The following is a 23,006-nucleotide window of genomic DNA, read 5'->3' as shown; positions in this document are numbered from 1 at the left end:
CTCTAATGTGTATCGTCATTCTCCATCTGCAGTGTTTAGGGTGTTTCTGGCTTTAAATTTGAGTCTGATTTTGTTCCCGTTCTATCCCTTCTGCCGGCAGCAACACAAATGTTTACCACGGCAGAGCAGACGGAGGAGGATGGGCTAATATCGGTAATAGCTACCATCTGTTTCCGTATCAATATCTCTGAGTTCACACCTGAAATTAGACCCGTTAACTATTGTGCAAGCTGCACTGCTTTCCTCAGTCAGGCAGTCAACGCAGCAGTCAGTCATCCACACGTCAGGAGCCACAAGAGAAACTTGACTTTGAAACTCAATCAGTTTTCTGGCAACATCTGAGATGATCAAATATGGCAATATTTTTTTGTTAAAAAAACAACATAATTTTGGCTCAACTGACTGTCACACCGTTATCAAATCATTAGCAACAGCTTGAAAACACTCCGTTGTATTACCAGTAAAAGATGAATGACCTTTGAGAAGCTGCAACCTTCTGAAAAAGCAAATGAGAGATAATATGAAAAGATTTAAGCTCCATTCACCTTCTCCAGTTTGACACCACTAAGTCTCAGATAAAATCCACTCCTTCTCCTCCGCTGTCTTCATGCTCCAAAGCAGTGAGTGTTAGAGATACATCACAAACATGAGACAGGCTGGCACCATTAGCCTGGCCCAACCATTACTAAGCTTGAAGTGTTTTATACTCTGATAGCTCATAACTAAGCTGTGTGTGCAATGTTTTTCTCCAACATTAGTTTCCCAGCTGTACCTGTTACTCAAACATGTGCTCTTTGAAGGAAAACTTTGCCACAGCAGCTGATGGAGTGGTATTAATCTTTTGAATGGTTCTGTTGACAGTGAATCTAATAGTCTCTTGTCTTGAAGATAAGACTTTTACGCTGAGGTGGCCAGGGGGAGGAATATGGGTTCAAGTCCCCAAAGCTGCAGGTTCTGCCTTTATCGATTGTCCAATCCTGTAACCCCTCATGCCCTCTAACACTGATTGCCTCAACAGCACCAAATTCCTCTCTCCTCCTCGCCTGTCCGTCACTCTATCTCCATGTGAACAGACGCAATCTTTTTTTTTTTTTATTTTCCTTTTGCTATGGCCACATCACATCAGTGTCTTGCTGTAATGGTGCGGTGGGGGTTTGGGATGAAAGGGCTGCAGTGATCACGGGAGTGTGGAAAACCACCCCCGGTGCGAAGCAATCATAGCTGGCTCTATATCATCCTGCCCCCTTCGCTACCTCTCAACCCATCACCCCTTAGAGTTGCCTCTCTCCTCCCTTCCATTATTCCCACCTCACTAGTCAGAAAATTAGGGTGACACTTGGCGGCCCCCACTCCGCTTCCTACCTCCCTTTTTCTCTCTCCTTCCACCTTTCCTCTTTCTATTTCTCACCCATTACCCCCAGTTCACTGGTTGGTATATGGAGGGTGACACTGGGCCAATTCAATCTCTCATCCCCGTCAGCTCCTCAGCCCGCCGGAGTGCTGCAGCCTCCGGTCTATGGGCATACCCCTCCAGCGGGTTGTCACTCTGTTATCTACACTTCACACCTTCCCTGCCCTCCTTTGCTACACATAACTTTCTATTTCCTCATCTGTCACTCCTGTTTTCCATTTACTTGTCTTTTTTTTTTTTTTAGCTTAGCTCTGACTTTTAAAGTCCTGCGTGTGTCACGATGGCCGTGTTGTACTGGGGTAGGGATATGCATCTTCGTGCATGTGGACCAGTTGAAAGAGTTGACGTTGCAAAGAGTCAGAAGCTGTTTGTTTTGTGAGATAACGAAGCTGCCATTTAAAAAAAAAAAGAAAAAAGGAATCTATTACATTTAAATGTGTTTGACAGCTTTTGATGTATCATATTACATAATGCAGATTGTAGAGTACAACAAACATGTGATGTTTACTACATAACTGGCTTTGTAGACTGATATGTGCTTGCAGGCAGAGATTGTCCGCTTTGATTTCTTGACTTCAGGACTACTAGATTGGCTTCAAGAAAAAGAAGCTTTTGGGTTCAACTAATCTTTACTTTATAATGACCAGGGCTGCATCATGTCAGGAAACGCTTCATTACACCAGAGAGAAGCGTTTGGGACTTGTCTCTGTGTGATGCACATTCAGCCCTGCCCGTTCCTTAAGCTTTCCTCCTTAAGAGGAGAAGAGTTGCATGAAACGTTGTTTTAAACTTATAGATGTAGATATTGTAGTTTAGGAGTAACCTCCAACTCTCAGCTGGTTCTAACAGACCAACCTGGTCTTCAGGTGGTATCTGATTTGCAGGCCCAGCTTTGTTCTCGGGATGTGTGTTTTTGTTCCGCCCAGTGTGAGATGGCTTTGTCATTAGGCCGGGAATCTCTATGAAAGGCAAAATTATCCTCTATAATTTCAGAGGTTTTGACTAAATTACATGTCGTTGTTGTGGTCCTTGCTCTCAGAACGGTAAGCTAATGGACGCTTATTTACATATTTAGAGATTTACTCCTTGAGCTACTTCTATTCACAATGGTACTATTCAGCGTGTGCCCTCGAAGCATGACTCCCCCTTTGCAAAGAGGTATTCCAAACCTTGGTTTTGTAATTTTCCCCAGTGGCAATGTGGAAAAATCAAGCCACATACTTTAATTTAATTTGATTAAACTGTAATTTGAATAATTTTGATACTTAACATAGTTTAAAAATGATTAGGCCATTATGCATTTTTTTTCTGAAATTAAAGGATTTTCTTTTTATGGGCGAGGTCTTGTTCAGCTATTTTATGTGGGACAGTATTTGTTCTTGTGTATCCTGATATGCATACCGTGGATCTCACAAAGAGTGTAACAGCTGTGTGTTGTGCATCTTTGTGCATAATGTGTGTTGCTTTGTCTGGCAGCAGACAATGTGAGACCTGAGATGGCCTCAACATGCCTGAACACCCAGTGAGCCTGTCCTTGAGATGGAAAGGAAAATTAGAGTCAGGTGACTTTTTAGGCAAACTATTCTATGACTTATTTTTGGGATACTATCCCATTACTTTTTCCATGTTATTTTTTGCAAAATTGTGCTAATGTCTTTGGTCATATTTTGACTATTATCAAATTACTTTTTTTGACGTACTATAATATATTTTTTGACACACTATATATATTATTACTTTTTCAAATCATTTCACTCTCATACATATTGCTTTTTAATGTCATACTATAAACTGAATAATTAACTACACACAGGTTTTATATGTTATGACTTCAATGGCATATAACCTTCTTCATGACATACGTTACCATGATTCTTTTATGACATACTCTACTATGACCCGTTTAATTACTTTTTTATGACACATTATACCACACATTTCTTCTATTTAAACGTTGCTCCATTTGCAGACTGCAGTGTTGCTAGAGGAGGGTTAGTACATTCAAAGATAACAAAACAATAATGAAATGCTTGGTTTCATAATAAAGTTTATTCTATATTACAAATAGTATTTTGTTCTTGACTGCAAAATAGGAATGCATTATATTTACATACACAGGTATACAATTATAACAAAGTTAGAGAAGCTCGCCTTATATCCCCCAGGTTTGTTTTGTCTCTTGATAAGATACTCTTTATCTTTCAAATATGGTCTAGTAAAAGTCTTTTCTAGCATGTTTCTGTAACACCTGCTATAACACTGAGCAAGGAGGACATTTTAAGTTCCTACAAAACGTTTAAAGGTGGAAACTTTATCTGTGGTGTTGGCAACACAAGGTGGCTACTAGCAGACCACCTGAGTTACAAGGGAAGGGAAAGGGCAGGAGGGAGAAATGAAATGCAGGATGTTACACTGGGGGGTAGATTCACATCGACCGTGCGGGACTCGCACCTTATTATTGTCACACAGCTGTGAGGGGAAACTTTGGGTATCTAGACGAAGTATACATTGGCTACGTGAATGAAAGGGGCTTCTTTGAAATTATCTTACTTCACATATCTTTCTAACAATGTCAATGCCAGCTTTGCATGAATTAATCATGTCAAGTCCCTAAATCAATATTTATTCCCCTCATTTTCCAATAACGGAGTGGAATTGGTTTGCTATGTTTACTAAATAATGTCCAGCAAGCACCATGTGAACGTACCCCTCCAAGATGAAAGAACAGACATTCATCATACTGTGTAGCTGCAGACCGTAATAATGGACAATGACTTCGATATCTCACATACATTTGACACGAGGGCTAAGAAAGAAACCGCTACTTGCCAAACTCAGTCTTAAACATAAGTCTACTATTGAGCCTAATAAGCCTGTCTTGTTAGAACATGATGTTTATCTGTTTGATAAAGCACATATACATTGTTTCCTTTGAGTATTTTTTCTTTCTTTTTAAGTAACATTTCTATTTTGTAACACATGATGGCAAACTGAACTCTTCCGTTTCCTTTTGTTAAATTAACCTTTGTCGAACCAGGTCTTTGCTTTCATAAGTGGCCATCTTTAGTTATTTGAACAGCTTCATAATTAAAAATGTTTTTTTTTAATGCTGTGCTCAACTGATGGATAACCAAATTGTAAGCAGTTTTGATGACATTTCAATGTAATGCAATAGATAAGTACCAAAGGAAGATGTATCAGCAAAGCTAGCAAGACTGGACTTGCATCTTCTGTGTACCACAACTATAAAGACAGCTGTTACAAAACACTGAAGGCCTTTAATGGAGGCCACGGTAAAAGAAACAATAAATTAAAAACAGGGTTCATGTTATCTTTATGTGAGATCCATAATCTTAAAACTAACAGTTGACTTGTAAATTACTTTAAAGTCCCAAGTAGTAGTAGAAGTTTATAAGTATCTTTGAGCAAGGCAGTTCTATTTCATATCATCCAAATAGGTCAACATGCAAGGGTATATAATATCTGTTTTATTTAGCATCTAAAACTTCACAAAAACCATGGGCATGAGGTTCTGCATTGGGACTTGAACTGGATAAAGGTTCCACCTTAAACGAAAGTTATAGTTTTTATTACAAGAACAATCCACTTTTTCCATCTTGATTCTTCCAAGCAAAAGAAAGGTAAAAGAACACATCCACATCATCATTGCAAGGCTTAATTTTCTTATTTTTCACTTTTTTTTAAATAAGTTTCTTAAATTGTTTACGTTTTACATGCGCTTAAAAAGCCAATAAAGGACCCAAGGTGGACCGAGGGCGGTCTTCACACATTCACATCACCACATGGGGCACGTTGTCAAGGCAAAAGAAAGGGCAGAGGTCAAAAGGTACGGAGGGCGCCTCCATCTTCTCTCTTTCAATCGCTCTCTCCAACAAATCTTATCTACTTTTAATGTCTAACATTTTCTATTTATCCTGCCGTGATGCTCACTTCTTGTTGTTCTGTTCCTGCTCTGCTTCATTCGATTTTTTTTCTTCTTTTTTTCTTTTTTTGAGGCTTGGAGAAGGCCCCCCCCTGCCGCCACTGAGGACAACTACACTAATACAGACAAGAGCGCCTCAACAGTTAGGATTTTTGCTGTATGCAACTAGCTACCATCTCCAACGCTTGTGCAAAACAGAAAAGAAAACTGGTAAGTCAGGAGCCGGACACGAGGGTGAACGGTGTGCCGAGAACTGGAGAGACCTGGGACGATGGAAAGAGGAAGGAGGACCGGATCGCCTCGCCCACAGAGCCTCTCACCTCGACACACTGAGGTCAGAAAAATCACAAGTTTCGTAAAGTTTCAGTCACAATATTTTTTGTCCTAGAAGTGGTCGTCTTTTTCTTAGTCCTTTTTTTTGTCAGTTCCTCAGTGGCACTTTACAAATACATTTTTGACTGTTTTGAAAATGTCAAGCTCCTTTGGTTTTTGGCTGACCGACTAAGTCCATCTTGTTTGATTTCTCCACACAAAAGTCTTTCAATGAGAACATCCTGGGAAAGAAGTGCTACTCTCACAAAAGAGCCCCGTTAGAGAGCAGTCAGCCGTCGCCGGCTACACTGTATTGAATCATTCTTCTGATTTAACATGTTCAAGCAGTTTCTTACCCAGTACATTTCAGTCAGCGTTTCCCTTTACCTCCTCCAGGGTTGGCGTAGATATCTGGGCAGTCGAGATCTTGTGCAGCTGCTGATTGTTTGTGTGTGTGCGCGTGTGTGCGTGTGTGTGCTTTGATAGACTGCCGCAGTGGCGACACAAGATTGGAAGTGGCAAGAGTCAGAGAACGACTGCTTCTGGTGTTTGGATGAGCAGTCAAAACACTGTCGTCCAGAGTTGGTTGTGTGCTTCTTACAGAGGATCCAACTTGGGTCAGGACCTCCAGGGTTTTGTTTAATAGGTTAATTTTGCAGTAGTCACATAAGCCAGATGGAAGCAGAAATCATGAGCGTTTTCTTTGAAGTAAATGTATGCTGGGCAGGGGGAAATGTGCGAATGTTGTAAAGGGGTATAGTTTGGGGGATGTTCTGGTATTTAAAGTTTTAGTGTCAGTCACGTTTCAATAACGGAAAAGTTCAGAGAAGCACTAATTCTTCCCTACCCCCCATCAGTCTTTTTCTTAATTACAACTCCAGCTACATTGAGAGAGAGAGAGCACAAGAACATTCTGGTTTTGCCTGGACTCGCCCCAAATTTCGCAGATATGTATGCTTCGCTTGTAGGTACAGTGTAAACTTGGCAAACCATCCTTGCATTAATTTTCTTCAGAGGTGTTCATTTGGCTTGCAGGCATCGTTTTTGATGTTTCCTCTTGATTCCGTACATTGAATATAGAACTACAATAAACTGGACTCTAGAGATGTTTTTTATCTTCACTATCCTATTTCTGAAAAAAGTTCTCAACAAAATGGATACCCAACTTTGTGGTTTTTAAAGAATTACCTATCAGTGTAAATTCTTAAAGGCAACATAAAAATGTTTTCCCCCCTCTTTTCTTCCAGCAGGGGGACTGAAGTATGCCAATATGGCCAGCTTTCAAGCAATCACCCCTTGAAGCCTTCGCTGTGGCGAAGCTGAGGGATTCCCCGCATTGCACTGTGGGAAACGCCGACCTCAGCCCCGGACCACCCTTCCGATATCTTCAGGTAAACTAGTCTATGCAGCAGAGTGGATGAGGAAAACAAAATATTTCTCGGGGAAGAGGAAGCAGAAAAAGGTCAAGGAAGAAGTCATCATCTTTGAAAGGCGGAGGGAGGAAGTCACATGATGAAAAAGATGGGGACGGGTCTTCGCTCAGGCACGGCTCGGTTTCTGATGGGGTCTTTTCCCAGTGCGCCCTGGGAAGTGCGGTCCTCAGCTCTCCAGACTCATGAAGGCCACCACCTGCTCCAGCTTGAAGGCCAGCCTTTGTTTCCGGGCTGCATCGTCCTGCTCCAGTGAACACACGATCTACCAGCAGGACAGTGAGGTAAGCACAGGCAGACGGGCATTAGACGCTAAGGGTACTCAACATGACAAAGCTGCACTCGGTACTTTCAAATCTGGGATATTGTATCAACTATTCAAGATACTCCAATGTGTTGTATGGAAATGCTGCTGTAGAAAATATTATCGTTTTCAGTGAAAAAAATCCTTTAACTCGACTTACCACAGATCAATAATATCAGTGTGTATGACTTGTACTAACTCTGAGATAATGATGACACAGTGTAGTAAGTGCACGTCTCAGTATTACGTACCTCCTCAGTGTATTTCCCCACATACGAGTAAATCTCACTGAGAGAGCTCATGCAGTTGAACTCGTTCATGTGCATCCGTGACTGTTCTGCCAAGTAGGCGTTCATGTCCTGGTCGCTGATCGCTTGCATCTTACTAATGTCTGAATAGTACCTATTAAAAGAGACAGGGAGGAAGAAAACAAAGCAAACACACATATTAGGACTGTTTGCTTCTGAGAGCAATGATAAAAAAAAAAACAATTTGCGGAATAACACAGATATAGTTGACACTAACAGGCCTCAGATTTCGACCTTGAACAGCAGAACAGAACACATACACTGCATTGAGGTAAGGGTAATCAGTCACTGTCGACAGCAGCTGTGTTGCCCCTATCAACTATGTTGATTAAAGCTGGTTATTTACATATTAAATTGCTGTAGCTGTAGCCGCTCGAGGACAGGCCTGGTGTTTGGCTGGATAATTCTGGGCATGAGTGAGGGAGAGATGGATTTGCCAGGAAGCAAGTCTTCAGAACAAACTGAGCAAAGGAAAAGGCAGGTGGGTAATTCGCATAGCCTTCACACAGAGGTCACACATCAACACCTGTTCAGTGCTGCAGGGCAGTTGTAGGGAGCGCCTAGCGTGGGGATTGTTATGCAGGGAACAGGTGTGTACAGGGGGAAAGTTTTCATGAACAAAACTAAAATCCTATGCTTTGAAAACATTTTTGCTGACGTGTGTTATTTATCAGCATTTCACATCTATATATATATTTTTATAGATTGCATTTTTACTGTTCCGCAATCAATGTCTCTATAGGGAAGCTGCAGAATGAGCAGCAGACGTTTCCTTCCTGAGGCACAGGTTTTTATTAGCCTGCTCTCCGGGTAAGGATGTTCCATCTTTACAATTACGCTGTCCCAAAAAGGAGAGAGGGGAGAACATGTCTTCTGTACCGCCACAGTGTGCACTTCCTTTTTGCAGTCCTCTTTCACAGCTACACTATTCTGCCATTTAAATCTTCTCCCTGTCGTGAGCTTTGTTGGACTGCAGAGAGAAGCAGCTCTAGCTCTTACTCACTCACTACTATTTTACAACTAAATAGCACAGATCCACTGTGGAATGTTTGCTGATGACAGTAAGGCTTAATTTACTAACATGAGTACTGTGAGATGTTTCTTTTTTTGATGGATATTAACTCAAACTGTGTACACATGAATCTCTGACCACTGCATGAGCGCGTAAAAAAAGAAAGGTACAGGCAACAGCTCCGTCTTGTGCTGCCCCCGAGAGTTGCTCTGCCTTTTCTGTCCACACTGATAATTTTTCAGCTTAGAGTATTCACACATAACCGTGCATAAATCAGCAGATGACCCTCACACTTGTGAGAACAGTGTGTTGATGGGACACAAACGCACACTGCAGACACATGTGGGACTAATGACTGTGGTCCTGAGCCTGAAGCTCCCCATTTGCTTCCACCCATTCAAGCAGCGCACATATATTGTCGTCCCAAGGTTTGTCTTGTGAAGAAACTACCGGCACATTTGTACTAGTCTGAACCGCTTCAGATGATCTTTTATTCAGGACCTCGTCGCCTCTCCTGCTCACAAATACATTTAATACAAATTGAATTTTAACAAATAACTAACGTTTACTGCATACTATTCCTAAAAAATGCTTTCCACACAAAACGCTCTTCTCTGTACTGTAGATCTCATGCCCTGGGCGTTCACATCCATTCTCACTGTGTTGTAATTTGGATTGTGTTTCGTGGCCCATAGATCACAGAGCTACAGTCGCTATATGTGTGTGTGTGTTTGTTGGAATGATACATGGCTAATGCAGGCTTTCTGATGTTTTCACACAAATAAAAGCCCACCACACACACACACTTCCTCTCTTAAGCCATCCAGTGTTTGGTGTGTACATTTATCATCAGCTCACCTCTCCACCCAGCTCTTGTAGCTAGGAATGTCCTTGGCATAAAGCAGCTTGTTGGAGGGTGAGTCCTTCCCAAGGCGGTGTTCCGAGGTGGAGCAGGAGTCCATGAAGGTCTGGGCGACCACAGACAGACAGGCATCTGTGATGCTGCTCTTGTGGATGTCAAACACAAACTGGGGGTTCTTGATCACATTCACCCAGAAACGCAGAGGTAGACTGTGGGGAGGAGGAAAAAGAAGAGAACAGAGGAATTTACTGACGATTCTACAAGTTTAATACTTTTATTTTTCATCACTTTTCAATAATGTATGTAGGTGTGCTCCACCCAACCTCCATTTAAATGGAAAACTAAACTTTGCACACGTTATCTGTTCGATAAAATACTTCAAAGAGCTAGTGGGACCTATTAACTTATGGCACTCATCTTGTCCTTAAAATGACTTTTGCATTCATATTTCAGTGACGTAACACCAACATAGTTGCAAACGGAGGAACAATGAGTGTAAAGTAAAGCAAAAAGTCTGTCCGATTGAACTGCTCTGAGATCAAGCGTCTCAATGCCATGGCCATATTTGCTTCAGCCATTAAGCAATAGACGTAAACATATGCGCCAGAAGGGGAACGAGGATTCATTCACTTTGCAATACTCGTGTTCAGGCCCTGCTGCTGCCGATGTGTGTTCAGTTCAATAAAGCCTTTATCTTTAAAACCAGGTGGTGGCTGGCTCTTGTTTTTTCCAGCAGTGTCCAGGGGTCCTCGCTGGGGGCCGCACAGTGACACAGTTCATATTGCCTTGTTTGTGCAAGTAGGTCCTATTTTGTGCCTGTCCAGAATAATAAGAATATACAAGACTGTTTATTTGCTGGGCTTGTTTCTGCCAAAATGAAAAGATATAAGGCACACTTTATCTGTGTGTTGCAGTGAACGGACTCAGGTGGTATTAAGAAAGAGCTGAGCTACTTGGATCTCTATATTTTTACTATTCCCTTGGTTTTTGCATTTTCAGCTAATGTGGCAAAAATCAAACAGGAAGGACTCTGTAGTCTAACCTGCATAGGAGTTTCTCTGTGGGACACGACATCAAAGGAGGAAGGGAAAGAAAACCCAATAGAAACTATAATGCAATCATTTAAATACCACCGGTGCTCCCCTACATCCCAGAATGCATTTATCACCACCAACAAAGCCATTCAGATGTTCAATCTAACGAAAGAGGATTTGGACTCAGAGAAAGAAAAACTCCGCATTATGACTTCAAAATTAATCTGCGCAAAGAATCTTGTGGGATTAGGTCCAGGGATCAAAGGGATATTAACGCTCCTGCTGTGCTGCCGTGATAGTTGTCAATCGCCGCAGCTGCCCTGTGCTTTGAGGTATGTGCTAAGATGATGAGCTTCCTCACATGACTCTGTGCAATCAAAATGATCACCATAATAACATCTACACAGTGTATATTGTGTTGGAAACGGGTAAAAGCACATAATTTTCCAGCAATTTTCCAACTTGTGCTGGGTACTTTTAAGAATCTGAGGGATGGATTTGGTCAGGGATTAGGTTAAATATCAGCTGCCAAGATCAAGGGTATCTCTTATCCTCGAGGAGTTACGCTGGCGAAGTCAGACGAACCTCGTTAAAAAAAGGACTATTTCCCTGCCCATCAATTTAGGACTACACGATGCTGTGAATTCAACCCGACTTCAGATAAGTATTTACACACTACTCTAACAAGAAGCATTGGATAATTTAAAATCCACTCTGCTATTCCTCATCTCCCCAAAAAGGAAAGTTCACCAACCAGTATTGACAAAACTTACCAATTCTCACGCAGCAAAAACACTTACACGACAGTAAACTCCATGTACCGTTTGTTAGGTCAGTTCTTAATACTTTGACAGGCGCCAGACTACAATTGGCGACAACGAAAGGAACATGCACGGCCATCCACACCGACATGTCTCCCTTCAGTAGCATGTCTCACTGTCTCTTCCTGTTTGCACTGATTGACACTTCTGGCACACGGAACCAGTGAGCCTCTGCATCTGCATATGGGATATTGTCTCATTCCTGTAGATGAGCCTGATGAAGTTGCTTGGGTCACTGATGGGGTCCAGAGCATCTCATTTGAGGCACTGCAGCACAGGCAGGGAACTGACCACGCCTGACCTTTTTCACGCAGCGATCTAAGGTTTGAATTAACAGCTTTAGAAAGGTGACCTGACTGGGCATTGTTCCAACCTCTGTAGGCCAAAAGGCACAACCTTTCATGTGAAGGGCAGGTTGCTATCCTTCACTGACCGAGCCGTGCGTCCGGAAAAAAGGGCTTCAACTGAATGGAAACGTTCTGGAAATGACACACCGTATTATTTTATTAATTCCAGAGAATTAACTCAACCCTAAAAGTCCTAGGGCTGGGATTGTGGTATGAAAACAGACAGGTAGTTTATCTGCTCGAGGAAAGATGAGGCTGTGTGCCAAGTTTGCACAATAATTAAAATCCTGTCTGTTGCATCGCAACATGACAAACCCTGCAGACAGAGACACAAACACCAATACAGAAGAGTGAGGATGAGAGGAGACGCTGACACGCTGCTGCTAATCCAAAAGATACCATCTGGAGATGCTCTTGGAGCTAGTGACTCATGCATGCACACACTTACTGTACACACACACACACACACAAATTACAGCTCTGTCCCACAATGCAGAAACAACATTTTAACTGAATTTTACTTTAATTTAAATTGTCAAATGCAGTTTACAACTTGAATAAAAGGGGCATACACGGCTGTGCTTTTGCTATCACTACTATCACAATCCTGTTGTGAGGGGTGACCTTGGCTTGTAAGGGGTCACAGAGAATTTCCTGCGCTAGAATGATGAATCTTGGGCACCATCTTTTAGGTTCCTTTCAGATCTTAGTGTGTGGCTGTTGTGTGGAATCAATGAAAATATGAAATGTCCAAAAAAACACCTATTTACTAAAAGCCATTCTAGAGACATAATGCATTTTCAAACTGTTATAAGATATTATACACATACACAACTTAGCTTTTAATATGTATATTTAAAAAAAAAAAAGCTAATGGATGATTAGTAGGTCATTTATAACATCCTAATATGATGACACAAGAATGCAAACTTGTAACAATATAGTTCCTGAGGCAGCACAGACTGAGATGATCTGGCATGAGGACTACATCACAGGATGTATAGTGGAGCTCTGATGGTGGCCAAACCCTGAAGCGGAGGTGGGGGAAGTAGGTCTGGCTGCAGTGATGGGTTGAAGTTAATAGCGTGTATGATGACGATGGGCCTGGTAGGTTTAATGGGACAGGGTGCCCAGCATGGGAGGAATACTGGCCTTATTATTCTCTACCATTAGACACAACAAAGGCTTTTGTTGGAGCGGACGTTGCACTCCTTTTTGAGACGATTAAAGGTTACGGGTAAGCGCACACAGTAAGAAGCTAAAAGACACATATGCACATCTCACACAGCGAAGATATAAATTGTGGCATCAGCACAAACTCTTTTTGTATTCAATCTAAGTGGCTTTTTGTGATGGCGTGTTATGATAAATTGCTGTTCATTCACAGCCTTCTAGTGAGAGCCCATTCCATTAAGAGACCGACGTAAGAGCGAAACACTTAACACACACTGCAAATGGCTCAATAATGCAGACGCAGGAAAATGACCAAAATTAAGACCATAGAGAAAAGTAAATAATATGTTTTCCCCCTTCTTGGGCTTCTCCCTATCCATTCCCTCCCTCCATCTCTATATTTGTCCCTTGAGACACATCAATTTTATTCTCCCATCTCCATGGTTCCCGTGAGCCTTGGTTTGAGTGATGCATGCTGGGGTTTTGGCAAAGGCCAGGAGGCTAATGAGATATTAGTGCGCGTTTAACTCCCACTGAGTTCACTTCCCTTTCTTCACCTTTTCATTTCTCTCCTCGCTGCATTCTTTTGCACTGTTGGTTATTCAACCCCTACCAACCTCTTCAGGTGGGCTCACAGAGGCCAGTATGGCCGAAATTAATCAGCAGATATTAATTTAGGGGTGTACTTTCTTCACCTGGGAGCTCACATTTGTCGCTATGGAGCTTTTTACAGCGACAGGCGATTTTTGGCCCAGTTATCCATGATAATAGATAGAGTCTTGGCAGCCAATTGGATTAGCCCCTTGTGGATGGCTTTAATGAAGATTACATGCCCCTGTGGTTAATGGATATTAGGAAGGGAAGAGGCGTGTGGTGAAGCTTGGCACCGACGCAGGACAAAACCAAGGCAATGCTATGTGAAATATGCCAGAATGTACAGATTGTGTCTGCAGTGCATTAAATAACAGAAAAGGCCGTAAATGAAGCCAAAGGCACCAAGCTGGTACGTTAACATATATAAATTGTGTTTCTTTCAAAGATCCAAGCATCTGCCTCACCAGCTTTTTAAGGGTTCCAGACCAGAGCCCACTTTGTCTGTGTGTGTGTGTGTGTGTGCACGTTTCTGTATTTTAAAGGTATGTGCAGAGTCCGGCTCTTATACTGCTCAACTCACCAGTTGCTCTTCCATGTGTGTCGGACATGCGGGTCATGGATGTTGTGTTTGTCGGCCTGCTCATCCAAGAAGTCAAACATGTATTTGATGGCCAGTGGCAGGGCGCTCCCCCGATGGGCCGTGCTGAAGATGGTCTCAAACAGGTCATCCACAAACTTCTGTAATGTACCCTGCAGAAGATGAAGGAGAAGGGATAGAAAACACATTATATAAAATCCTAAATCAGGTATTGTAATACATTTAGCAACATACCAAATTCCTAAAGTTAACGCATTTTTTTCCCCCTGTGTGAGTACAAGTTGTGCAGTGCATGTCACTTTGTCCTTAGGCTCCGATGTTTGTGTCTGGCTACTATCTCACAGACCTGGGCCCTAAATCTTTGATGGGGGAAATTGTTATTTCACAGCTGACTTTTAATAATATCTGGGAACAGGAGGCACATCTCCTAAGCCTCTTTGTGCTGCCGGATTAGCTCCCACACTGCACCATTGACCCTAATTTGATTTAATGTTGGCGACTTTAAGGAGGAGAAGGAGGAGGAGAGGAGAGAGGAGAGACAGAGAGTGAGAGGATCTAATCCTCTTGTAAAGAATGAGCTGATGGGATGCACGGGGAAAAGGCGAGAGCGGAGAGGTGGAAATGAAACGACAGAGGTTTCCTATCAGAAAAAGAGGCCATTGAGTGTGGCAGATGAGGTGTGTACAGGCACTGGCAAATAAAAATCCAATTTGGGTTGGAACGGGTGACGGAACCACGGAGTCAAGAGAGGTAGACGAGAGTGGGAAGAGAGAATCCTGTTAGTCCGACAATCACGGCTATAATTCTAATGTGGCCCACATTCCCGACAGCTTATCGTTTCTCTATGAAGATGGAATTACATATCTCTATATCAAGCCCGCGTTCCTTCCAAGTGACAGACTGCATTAGTCGTCGAGGGAAAACCTAACGTTATGTGTGCATATATTAATGTGTGCATGTATTAATGTGTGTGCAGCAACCAAACCCTGTGTGTGCGCGCCTTAGGGATGCATCTACACTGTCGTCATCACAGGGTGCTCTTGTCCCCCCCTCCAAACCCCCTCCACACCCCCACACACATCTTTCTACCCTGTCATTAGACCACACTCCAAACACGTGTGTCATCAGGATGTTTTGATGCCGTCTGCCTCCACATTTAAATGAGCGGGAAGCTAACAATCAGAATGTCGAGAGTGCCGAAACGCAAAACGAGAGATGAAGAAGGGGACAAATGAGGGAGAGACGGACACACACACTCGAGTGTACAAGGGAGGAAAAGCATGCGATGCTTCCCCTGTGCGCCTCCACACACATGCGCACGCACACGCCCTGTACCCACACTCCGTCAGAGTGACACTGATGGAGCTAATATGAGAGACGTCAGCGGCGTTGCCAGGGAGAGGTATTTATTGGCAAGGTGAAAGCCAAACGCAGTCAATTACACTGCCTGTCTGCCCAATCATTTCTCACCAAGAGAGATGGCCGGCCAAGATAAACTGGTTATTTCACAAAAACAATCCATCTGGAAAGATGATGTGCTGTCGGCAGTCCGGAGCCACCTTCCTGCATTGCATTCTGGACGCAGGTGACGGCGGGGAAACGGAGCGGCTCACGGTGGCCGAGAGGCGATGTGCACATTTTTTCTGTGTGTGTGTGTGTGTGTGTGTGTGTGTGTGTGTGTGTGTGTAGGACGATAGAGCATGCGTCGTGGGGAGAGCTGCCCATACCTCCTGTTCTGTAGTCTCCAATTTGTTTATTTATTTGTTCATTTCCTAAGTTGCTGATCATGTCCGGTTTCACACACACCAACAGACCCCTCTCGCCCTGTGGTCACGGCCTCAGTCATCTGATTTTATCCGTTGAGCTGTTTGTCACATCGTCTGATATGATGTCAGCATGTAATTGCTACCTGTGGCAGCAGTTCAGCAAAAGTTGCTTCCATAAATATATGAGAGGGAAAAGGGGAAACAACCTATTAACCGGTTTGCATATTATCTCGAGGTCCTAATTTAAAGATATCTTTGACTTGCCAAACATGTTTTTCTGATTAGAGTTATGACAAACGAGTCATGTGGTCTGCTAAACAGGCCACGTTTCTTCTTTCTCTGCTTGTTTACTATGTGTGTGAGGCACTCCTGCGAATCCTTCATGCGAACACTGAACTGGGTGGATGTTCTCATGTGAACTGCTGAACGAAGGCGGGCGGAGGATATCACAACTAACTGAAATGTTCCTGATTTAAAACATTTTCAGTTTGCAGCCTTTCTTTATGTTTTCCTTCTCTCTACACCTCTCTGTCTGTGTCTGACAGAAAGGAGGTTATGATGAAAAAAAAAAAAAAGAGGCATAAGGTGACTTCGGAGTGGCTTGGCAATTTGCATTCAGCTGTTGGATCAAAGTCACATTTCCCTCCAAACCAAATTAGCTGTTTTTTCTTCTTCTGGAGGCCGTTGTCGGCAGGAACATTCAGAGAGACTCATTTTATAGCTATTTCTATTTTTGCCAGGTAATTTCTTTTTATTAGAGAAACTCCTTCGCTAGCTTCGTGGATCTCGTCTTCTTTACCCTTTTTTTTGTTGTTTTGTTGATATGCTGCCGCGTCAACACAACAAGCAATGAAAAGAGAAAACAAACAGAAATATATTTCCTCTTCCTCACCTGAGGGGATAGATAGATAGATAGATGAATACATTTGAATAATCTTACCCACTGACATGACTCATCCTGAGTAAATATGAATATCTAAACAAGTTAGGGTTTTCTGAGTCATGGTAACACACAGGGTGAAGGTCATAGTCCCCTTTTAACCTTTCACCTGCTGAGCTGTTTCATGAAAAATATTAATAATTCCACTAAGACATGCATTACAACATGATGGGATGCATTTTAAAGCACAAACGGCTCACCTTGGTAGCCAGAAGTCGCGTCAGGTAGATCTCAGAGACCATCTTGCTGCCGCGGTCGCCCTCCTTCTGGTCTCCGTGCTCGTGGTTCTTCACCAGGTGCCAGACCTTGACCCCGCTCTCCAAGTCAGGAGTGATCATGGGCGTACGTGAGCGCAGGCTGTCGGGGCTTCCAGTGTACTTGATCATGTTCTCTGTGAAGAGCAGCATTAGTTCATGTAGTTCTGATGCAATGGAGCAGAAAACCACAATGTCTCGGTTTTTTTTTTCTAGCATTTTTCCAGCATCTGTAACGTCTTGTGATGATCTTATTAGCATTTATATAGACCAATAAAGATCAGTGGACTATATGCTGAAAATCAAAACGGGATAATGACAGCGTCGACACATTCAAACCTTAAAAAGGGCAGAGCGTGAGATAAACGAGAAGAAAAATAAAGCGAAAAAAATCTGTCGGCATCAGAATACAGTTTTTTTTTTTTTTTCGGCTCGCGGCATCCAATTTAAAGGTCTGAGAGATTGGATATGAAACTTTTAGACAGTGTGCATGGTTAATTTTTTATAGCTTCTTCTCCCAGGTATAAGACACGGCGTCGACAGCTGACAGAAAATCGAACTTGTGTCAGACGAGATGAAATATGTATGGCCCACCCATTGGCCGGAGTGGCGATGACATTTCCAAACACATGGCTCAATGAATGTTTACCCAGTGTGAAAAAAATTGATCAGTGGGTGCGGTTTGGAGAGAGACGCGGAAAAAAAAAGTGTTTTTCATCGTGACGGAAATCAATCTGACCAGAGAGGAAAGCGGGAGGAGGGTACGGGGGAGCGAGTTCAGGAAAAATGAGACAGTTGGAGAGTGTGTGTGTGTGTGTGTGTGTGTGTGTGTGTGTGTGTGTGTGTGTTCAAATGTAATTACAGTGCTATTGTTGTGGTTGTGTGGATGGTGGTGTGTTAATGATTTAGAAGTTAGAAAGCTGGGGGCGATGCAAATTTTTATTTTTATTTTTATGGAAATATTACATCAAAGACAGAAGTTTCTCCTTTCTCTGTCTGACTCAACATGTCCCACAGTGTCTGTCTTAATCGCTGTACTTTCTACACAACTTTCTCTCCTGCTTCGCGCTCCCTTCCCCGCTCATCAGTTGCTATATTAAATTCAGCCTTGTCTCTTTCTTCACTATCTGCCCATTGTACTCGTGGAGAGTTCAAAGTCACTCTCAAGTACCACACCAGTTGTTAAGTGGATCACACCTGCGTTTGAAGTCAATCCCTAAAAAAAAAAAAAGAGAGAGAGAGAGATATCCCTGGCCTCCTCTTTCCCTTTTCAGTTGCGCTGCTCACCTTGTCCTATCTGCTCTAATTTGGTCCCGGAGAAGTGAGGTGAGACCGTATGGAGATGAGGCGATGCTAATAACGTGGCACCACATTTGATGTGTCTGAAGTGTTTGTGGCCAGCGAGGCTGGCCCTTTGATCAGCAACTAACTTGATGGTTTCTCAGGTTCAAGGAGATGCGGAGCAGACGGACAGGCACAAAAAAAACCACAACAACAACACTGGCACACGAAAAGGATGAGAGGACACACTTTGGACTGTCAAGGGGCCAGAACAAGAGATGAAAAGTCTATTTGGTCTCCTGTTGTGTTTAAGAAATCCTTTCAAATACTCTAAAATTGCATCTTGTCTTTCTGTGTCCAGCAGTGTTGTCATGACTGTGGACGCTTGTCACCAGATGCCTCCTGACAGGTGGAAGCATCCACTGCTGCAGGATCACAGAGTTTTCACCCGTCTAACCCAACCCCCCCCTCACTTTCTCTAATTATATTGTATTTTAGCAACACACATTTCAGGTTTTCATTGTCTTCAGTCTGTTGGGAAACTGGCTTTCTGACACATACTACTGAAACTGGAAGAAAGAGGTTGACTTACCATATTTACTTGCAGAAGTCCGAGACACAGTGGAGTTGTTTACCGAGTTGTAGGCTGTAACCTGCTTGGGAACCAAGGCCATCACTGCGTTATCGGTCACCTAAAAAACAGACGTATATTATGCAAATCAGTCTTCTTCGAAGTTGTGCAGATTTCTAACACAACCAATCAGAAAACCCATAGATCACTGTGTTGGTGTCATGTTTTATATTTCCCTCCATCTATTCTGGTTTCGTGTGGATAAACAGAGAATATCATATTACCTTTATGTGCGTTATTCAGCCCACACTTACATATGATGACTGACAGAGGGAGAGTTTAGCGGAGCACCGTACAGCCCTGCATGAGAGGTCTCGAGGGTGTGCATCTGTGTGTGTGTGCGTGTGTGTGCGTGTGTGTGTGTGTGTGTGTGTGTGTGTGTTTATGTTTAAGTGAGTAAAGAATCAAGCAGTGTGTGCCTCTGTGTTGGTCTATGTGTAAATTAATAAATGAGTCTGTCGTGCTCCTCCTTCCCAAGTCAGCCATACAGGTTTCAATTAACACGACTGGGATGTAGTCTGTCCCAGCCGTACACGTACGCACACACACACACACACACACACACACACACACTATACCCTGCATAATCTGGCTGCCCGTGAAGCAGGATAACGGGGTTAATTGAAGTGATCTCTATCACAGTGTGGGTGGATGGGACAGGGAACAAGGAGCAGGGGCCGTGTGTGTGTGTGTGTGTGTGTGTGTGTGTGTGTGTGTGTGTGTGCGTGTGCGTGCAAGCTGAGGCCTTTTTAAGATTGTATCATGATGTCACCCAGTCACTCAATCTGCTCCTTATGCATAATATGTATATATTATTGTAAGCAGGAGGCCCACAGGGCAGATTTTGTTATCCCTTTGTGCCCCCCCCCCCTCCCTCTCTTACACCCTTAAGCATGCTCCCTAATCACCGCCGCTCTTCTATGTTGAATGGATGTAAAATAAGCAAAGCACAATGGAACATAATAAAAAGGAGGAGTGGCGTTTGGGGAAATGACATTTGGAGGAGAGGATAAAGACAGGAAGCGCAACGGAGTTTCCTGAACTGGAGTAGGAGAGAAATGCATCTGATATGGCAAATGCCAAATGTTGGCTTGTAGCTACTATGTGATGCTTTCCTTAACAAGAAATCAAAGTTTTGTGACGCAGAGTGAGTGGGTGAGTAATGCTCGTAGCAGATCAAACTAAATCAGATGGAAAGAAGGGAGCACATGATTCTATTGAGTGTGTCTGGTTTCTCATATTAGCTTCGAAAAAGACAAATTATATGTATGTAACATGTCTGGAGGGCATCCCGAGACCGAATCACAAAACATCCGGGTTGGCAGAAGTGGCATCATTCAAGAGAGTGCATTAATGGATTTGATTATATTATTATATTTAATCAACAAAGGGATTTATAGATGACATGTTTCAATGAAATAAAGCAGAAATGCGATGAAGGGAAGATACCCTTGACTGACGTTTAAATGCGCTTGTGGCCTCCGCTCCCTTCCTTGCTCTCGGAGTAGCCTCCTGACGATATTTTAAGTGGATAGGAGTGTTTCCTTTTCTTTCTTTTTTTTTCGGTCCGTCAAGGATATGGCGCCCTTATTCCTCGGCCTGAAAAAATGAATTAACTTCTGTCTTCATTATCTTATCTCGGATTCAAATCAGCTCCCTAATCCATTCCACCCGCGGCCTCGTACTCGGCGCCCGTTGACACTTGCTGATGCTGACATTTAATTCAGGCACGTCGCAAACTGCTCTTGGAGGGGACAGTGGCTACTTGCTTAGCATCCCCAATGATTAACACCATGTCGACGGAGAAAGCCTCTTTTTCCATCCGGTCTCCTTCTGCTCGGCTTGTGAGGAAAGTTGCTACTCATGAGGCACGAAACACCTGCAGATACGTGTTCCACGTCTTCATGCTACTTCCATTTGCTATTTACTGTGTATTTGTGTGCATGGAGGACCTTGTGTGTTTCTGTTTTGTACGTGGAATGCCAACACTAATCCATTTCTGGAGGAGGACGACTCTTGGTTGGCATCAGATTGTATCTCGAGCCCTCTCCACACACACACACAAAGGATTACTTCCAAGTGCCACTGTTGTTGGTCACTTCCCTACCTGGCCGGCCTCATTCCCCTTCACCTGACAGATAAGTTGTGTGTGTGTGTGAGAGAGAGGGGTGTCCCTGACAGCTGAGGACTCGCAGAACTAAATGGCTCGAGAAATTCTTTGACTGAATTGTACATTAGATGGTTTTGGAGCTTAGTGCAGATCATCAGGTCAGACGGCTTTAGAGGAAAAGGTGACGGCTATAAATACTGTAGATATGATGGGTGAGGGATGATGGGTGGTGAGAAAGAAATGTTCCAAAAACATAGCAGGCTTTCAGGTTTTAATATCAGGCCTTTGTGTTTCTTTTTTTCTCTGTCAATGTTTTCAGAAAGATTGTGTTTGTGTACGTTGGCTGTGAGAAGGAGATGAAAACAGCTCCACCTTTTCTAAAAAGAAGATGTGGATGCCTTCAAATAAAAGATGGAATCTGTCGCTTCAGAAGATGCTCAAACAACCTTTTTCTTCTTCTTTTACTCCTTTCTCTGTGAGATCTAAAACTTCACAAACTCTTTGTTTTCCTAAAACTTCAACAACTTAGAAATGGTCACAAAAATATGTGATCTTAATAAATTTGTGAACGGTAATAATGAATAAAAACATTGATGGAGTTAGAGTTTGTTGCAGGTTTCACATCGTGGAGTACACAAGCGCACCTGGTAATGGAACAGCATGTTGAGTCTCTTCCAGTCCCCTTCGATCTTAGTGGTGACGTCTTCATCCTGCAGGATGATGCGCTGTCCTCGACCCTGACGCCATTCTGCATTTGCGAGAGAAAAAGAAGATCAGAATATCTCTGGCTTTATTCACACAACACTACTGCTTGGAAAATATTGACTTTTGACTCTGCAAAGATACGATATCGCAAAAGCTGCTCTCTTTTTTTGCGGATATGCCTTTGGTACAAAGAAGAATGTCGTGTTTTCAACCACTTCAACAATCACAAAAGATAAACAGTTGGTTCTAAATAGTAAGCGAATGTCCGCAATGACAAACAATATGTTACATTGAAAAAGGAAGTAAGAACATGTTGAAAAGTTCTGATGGCACTAATCTTAACTGCATTGCGTCCATCTTTATCTTGTGCCTGATTTGATCTATTCACATCATGTGGACTGTCTGTATGTGTAGCAATCATAAAAACATAAACAACAAAAGAAAAAGCATGAACAAAAGAGAAGTGACCATCACTCTTTTCTCATCAATCTGCCAGAAAACTACTTGTCACTATCTCCATCTCCCGAGGCATTTTGTCTCTCTCTCTCACATCGTCATGAAAACTCTGAATAGAATCAAGAAGAAATCAAACACACAAGATCTAAAGCGCGGGAGTAGAAGAGAAACGGCAAAGCGACATAGAAGTAAAAGAGAAATGAAAGACCGACAGTAACAACAGGCGAGTTCAATTAATCACGCGCTCTACTCTTCTTAAAATCAAGCGCTCCCCCTTCAACTGCTTTCCATCTCTTGTGCCGGAGCGATCGATGGGTGTGATCTGTTGCTCTCTGAAGGCGCCGTGGCTCCCTGCTTTCCCTTCCTCAAACCCACATCCCCCGTTCTGAGCCCCCTGCCGAGCTGCTCTTATTGTTATTGCTGGCAGCTTTGGTCCGAGCACACCAGGCTCACAGCCTCGGCAACAGCATAAGGACCGCTGGAAAGCTGCAAGCACAAAGCAGACCGACACTCACGTCCACACTTTCCAACGAGCAACTTTCAGTGCACTCGATGCCGTCTTTCATTTTGTTGAAAAGCAGAAAGGCATGCACATGACAATACAACCAAATTACATCTATATAACATGGACACTTCCCCACGTCGCTGCAGCCTCAGCACAAAACAAAAAGCTCTGAGAGAAACACTACCGCAGCAACATTATCATAAGTGAGA

At 42.9% G+C, this 23,006-nt stretch overlaps 1 protein-coding gene across 2 annotated transcripts in view; it reads right to left on the bottom strand.

Moving 5' to 3' along the window:
- Positions 1-3,451: 3,451 nt before the first annotated feature.
- The window catches only part of plxna4 (plexin A4), a 208,483-nt gene continuing 188,928 nt past the window's right edge, over positions 3,452-23,006 (bottom strand). For both annotated transcript variants that reach the window (XM_068585976.1, XM_068585977.1), the window contains exons 26-32: positions 21,776-21,879; positions 18,983-19,082; positions 17,056-17,246; positions 14,132-14,301; positions 9,579-9,791; positions 7,652-7,802; positions 3,452-7,361 (exon numbers count right to left, since the gene is read on the bottom strand). In XM_068585976.1, coding sequence (XP_068442077.1) covers positions 7,266-7,361; positions 7,652-7,802; positions 9,579-9,791; positions 14,132-14,301; positions 17,056-17,246; positions 18,983-19,082; positions 21,776-21,879 — 1,025 coding nt within the window. In that variant the 3' untranslated portion in view covers positions 3,452-7,265. The remainder of the gene's footprint in view (positions 7,362-7,651; positions 7,803-9,578; positions 9,792-14,131; positions 14,302-17,055; positions 17,247-18,982; positions 19,083-21,775; positions 21,880-23,006) is intronic.

Source organism: Clinocottus analis, unplaced genomic scaffold, assembly GCF_023055335.1.
Source record: "Clinocottus analis isolate CAN_PGR_092001 unplaced genomic scaffold, fCliAna1.0.p SCAF_20, whole genome shotgun sequence".
In the NCBI taxonomy this organism is placed as follows: Eukaryota; Metazoa; Chordata; class Actinopteri; order Perciformes; family Cottidae; genus Clinocottus; species Clinocottus analis.
The sequence above is the reverse complement of the archived record's forward strand: the minus strand, read 5'-3'. Positions and strand labels throughout refer to the sequence as shown.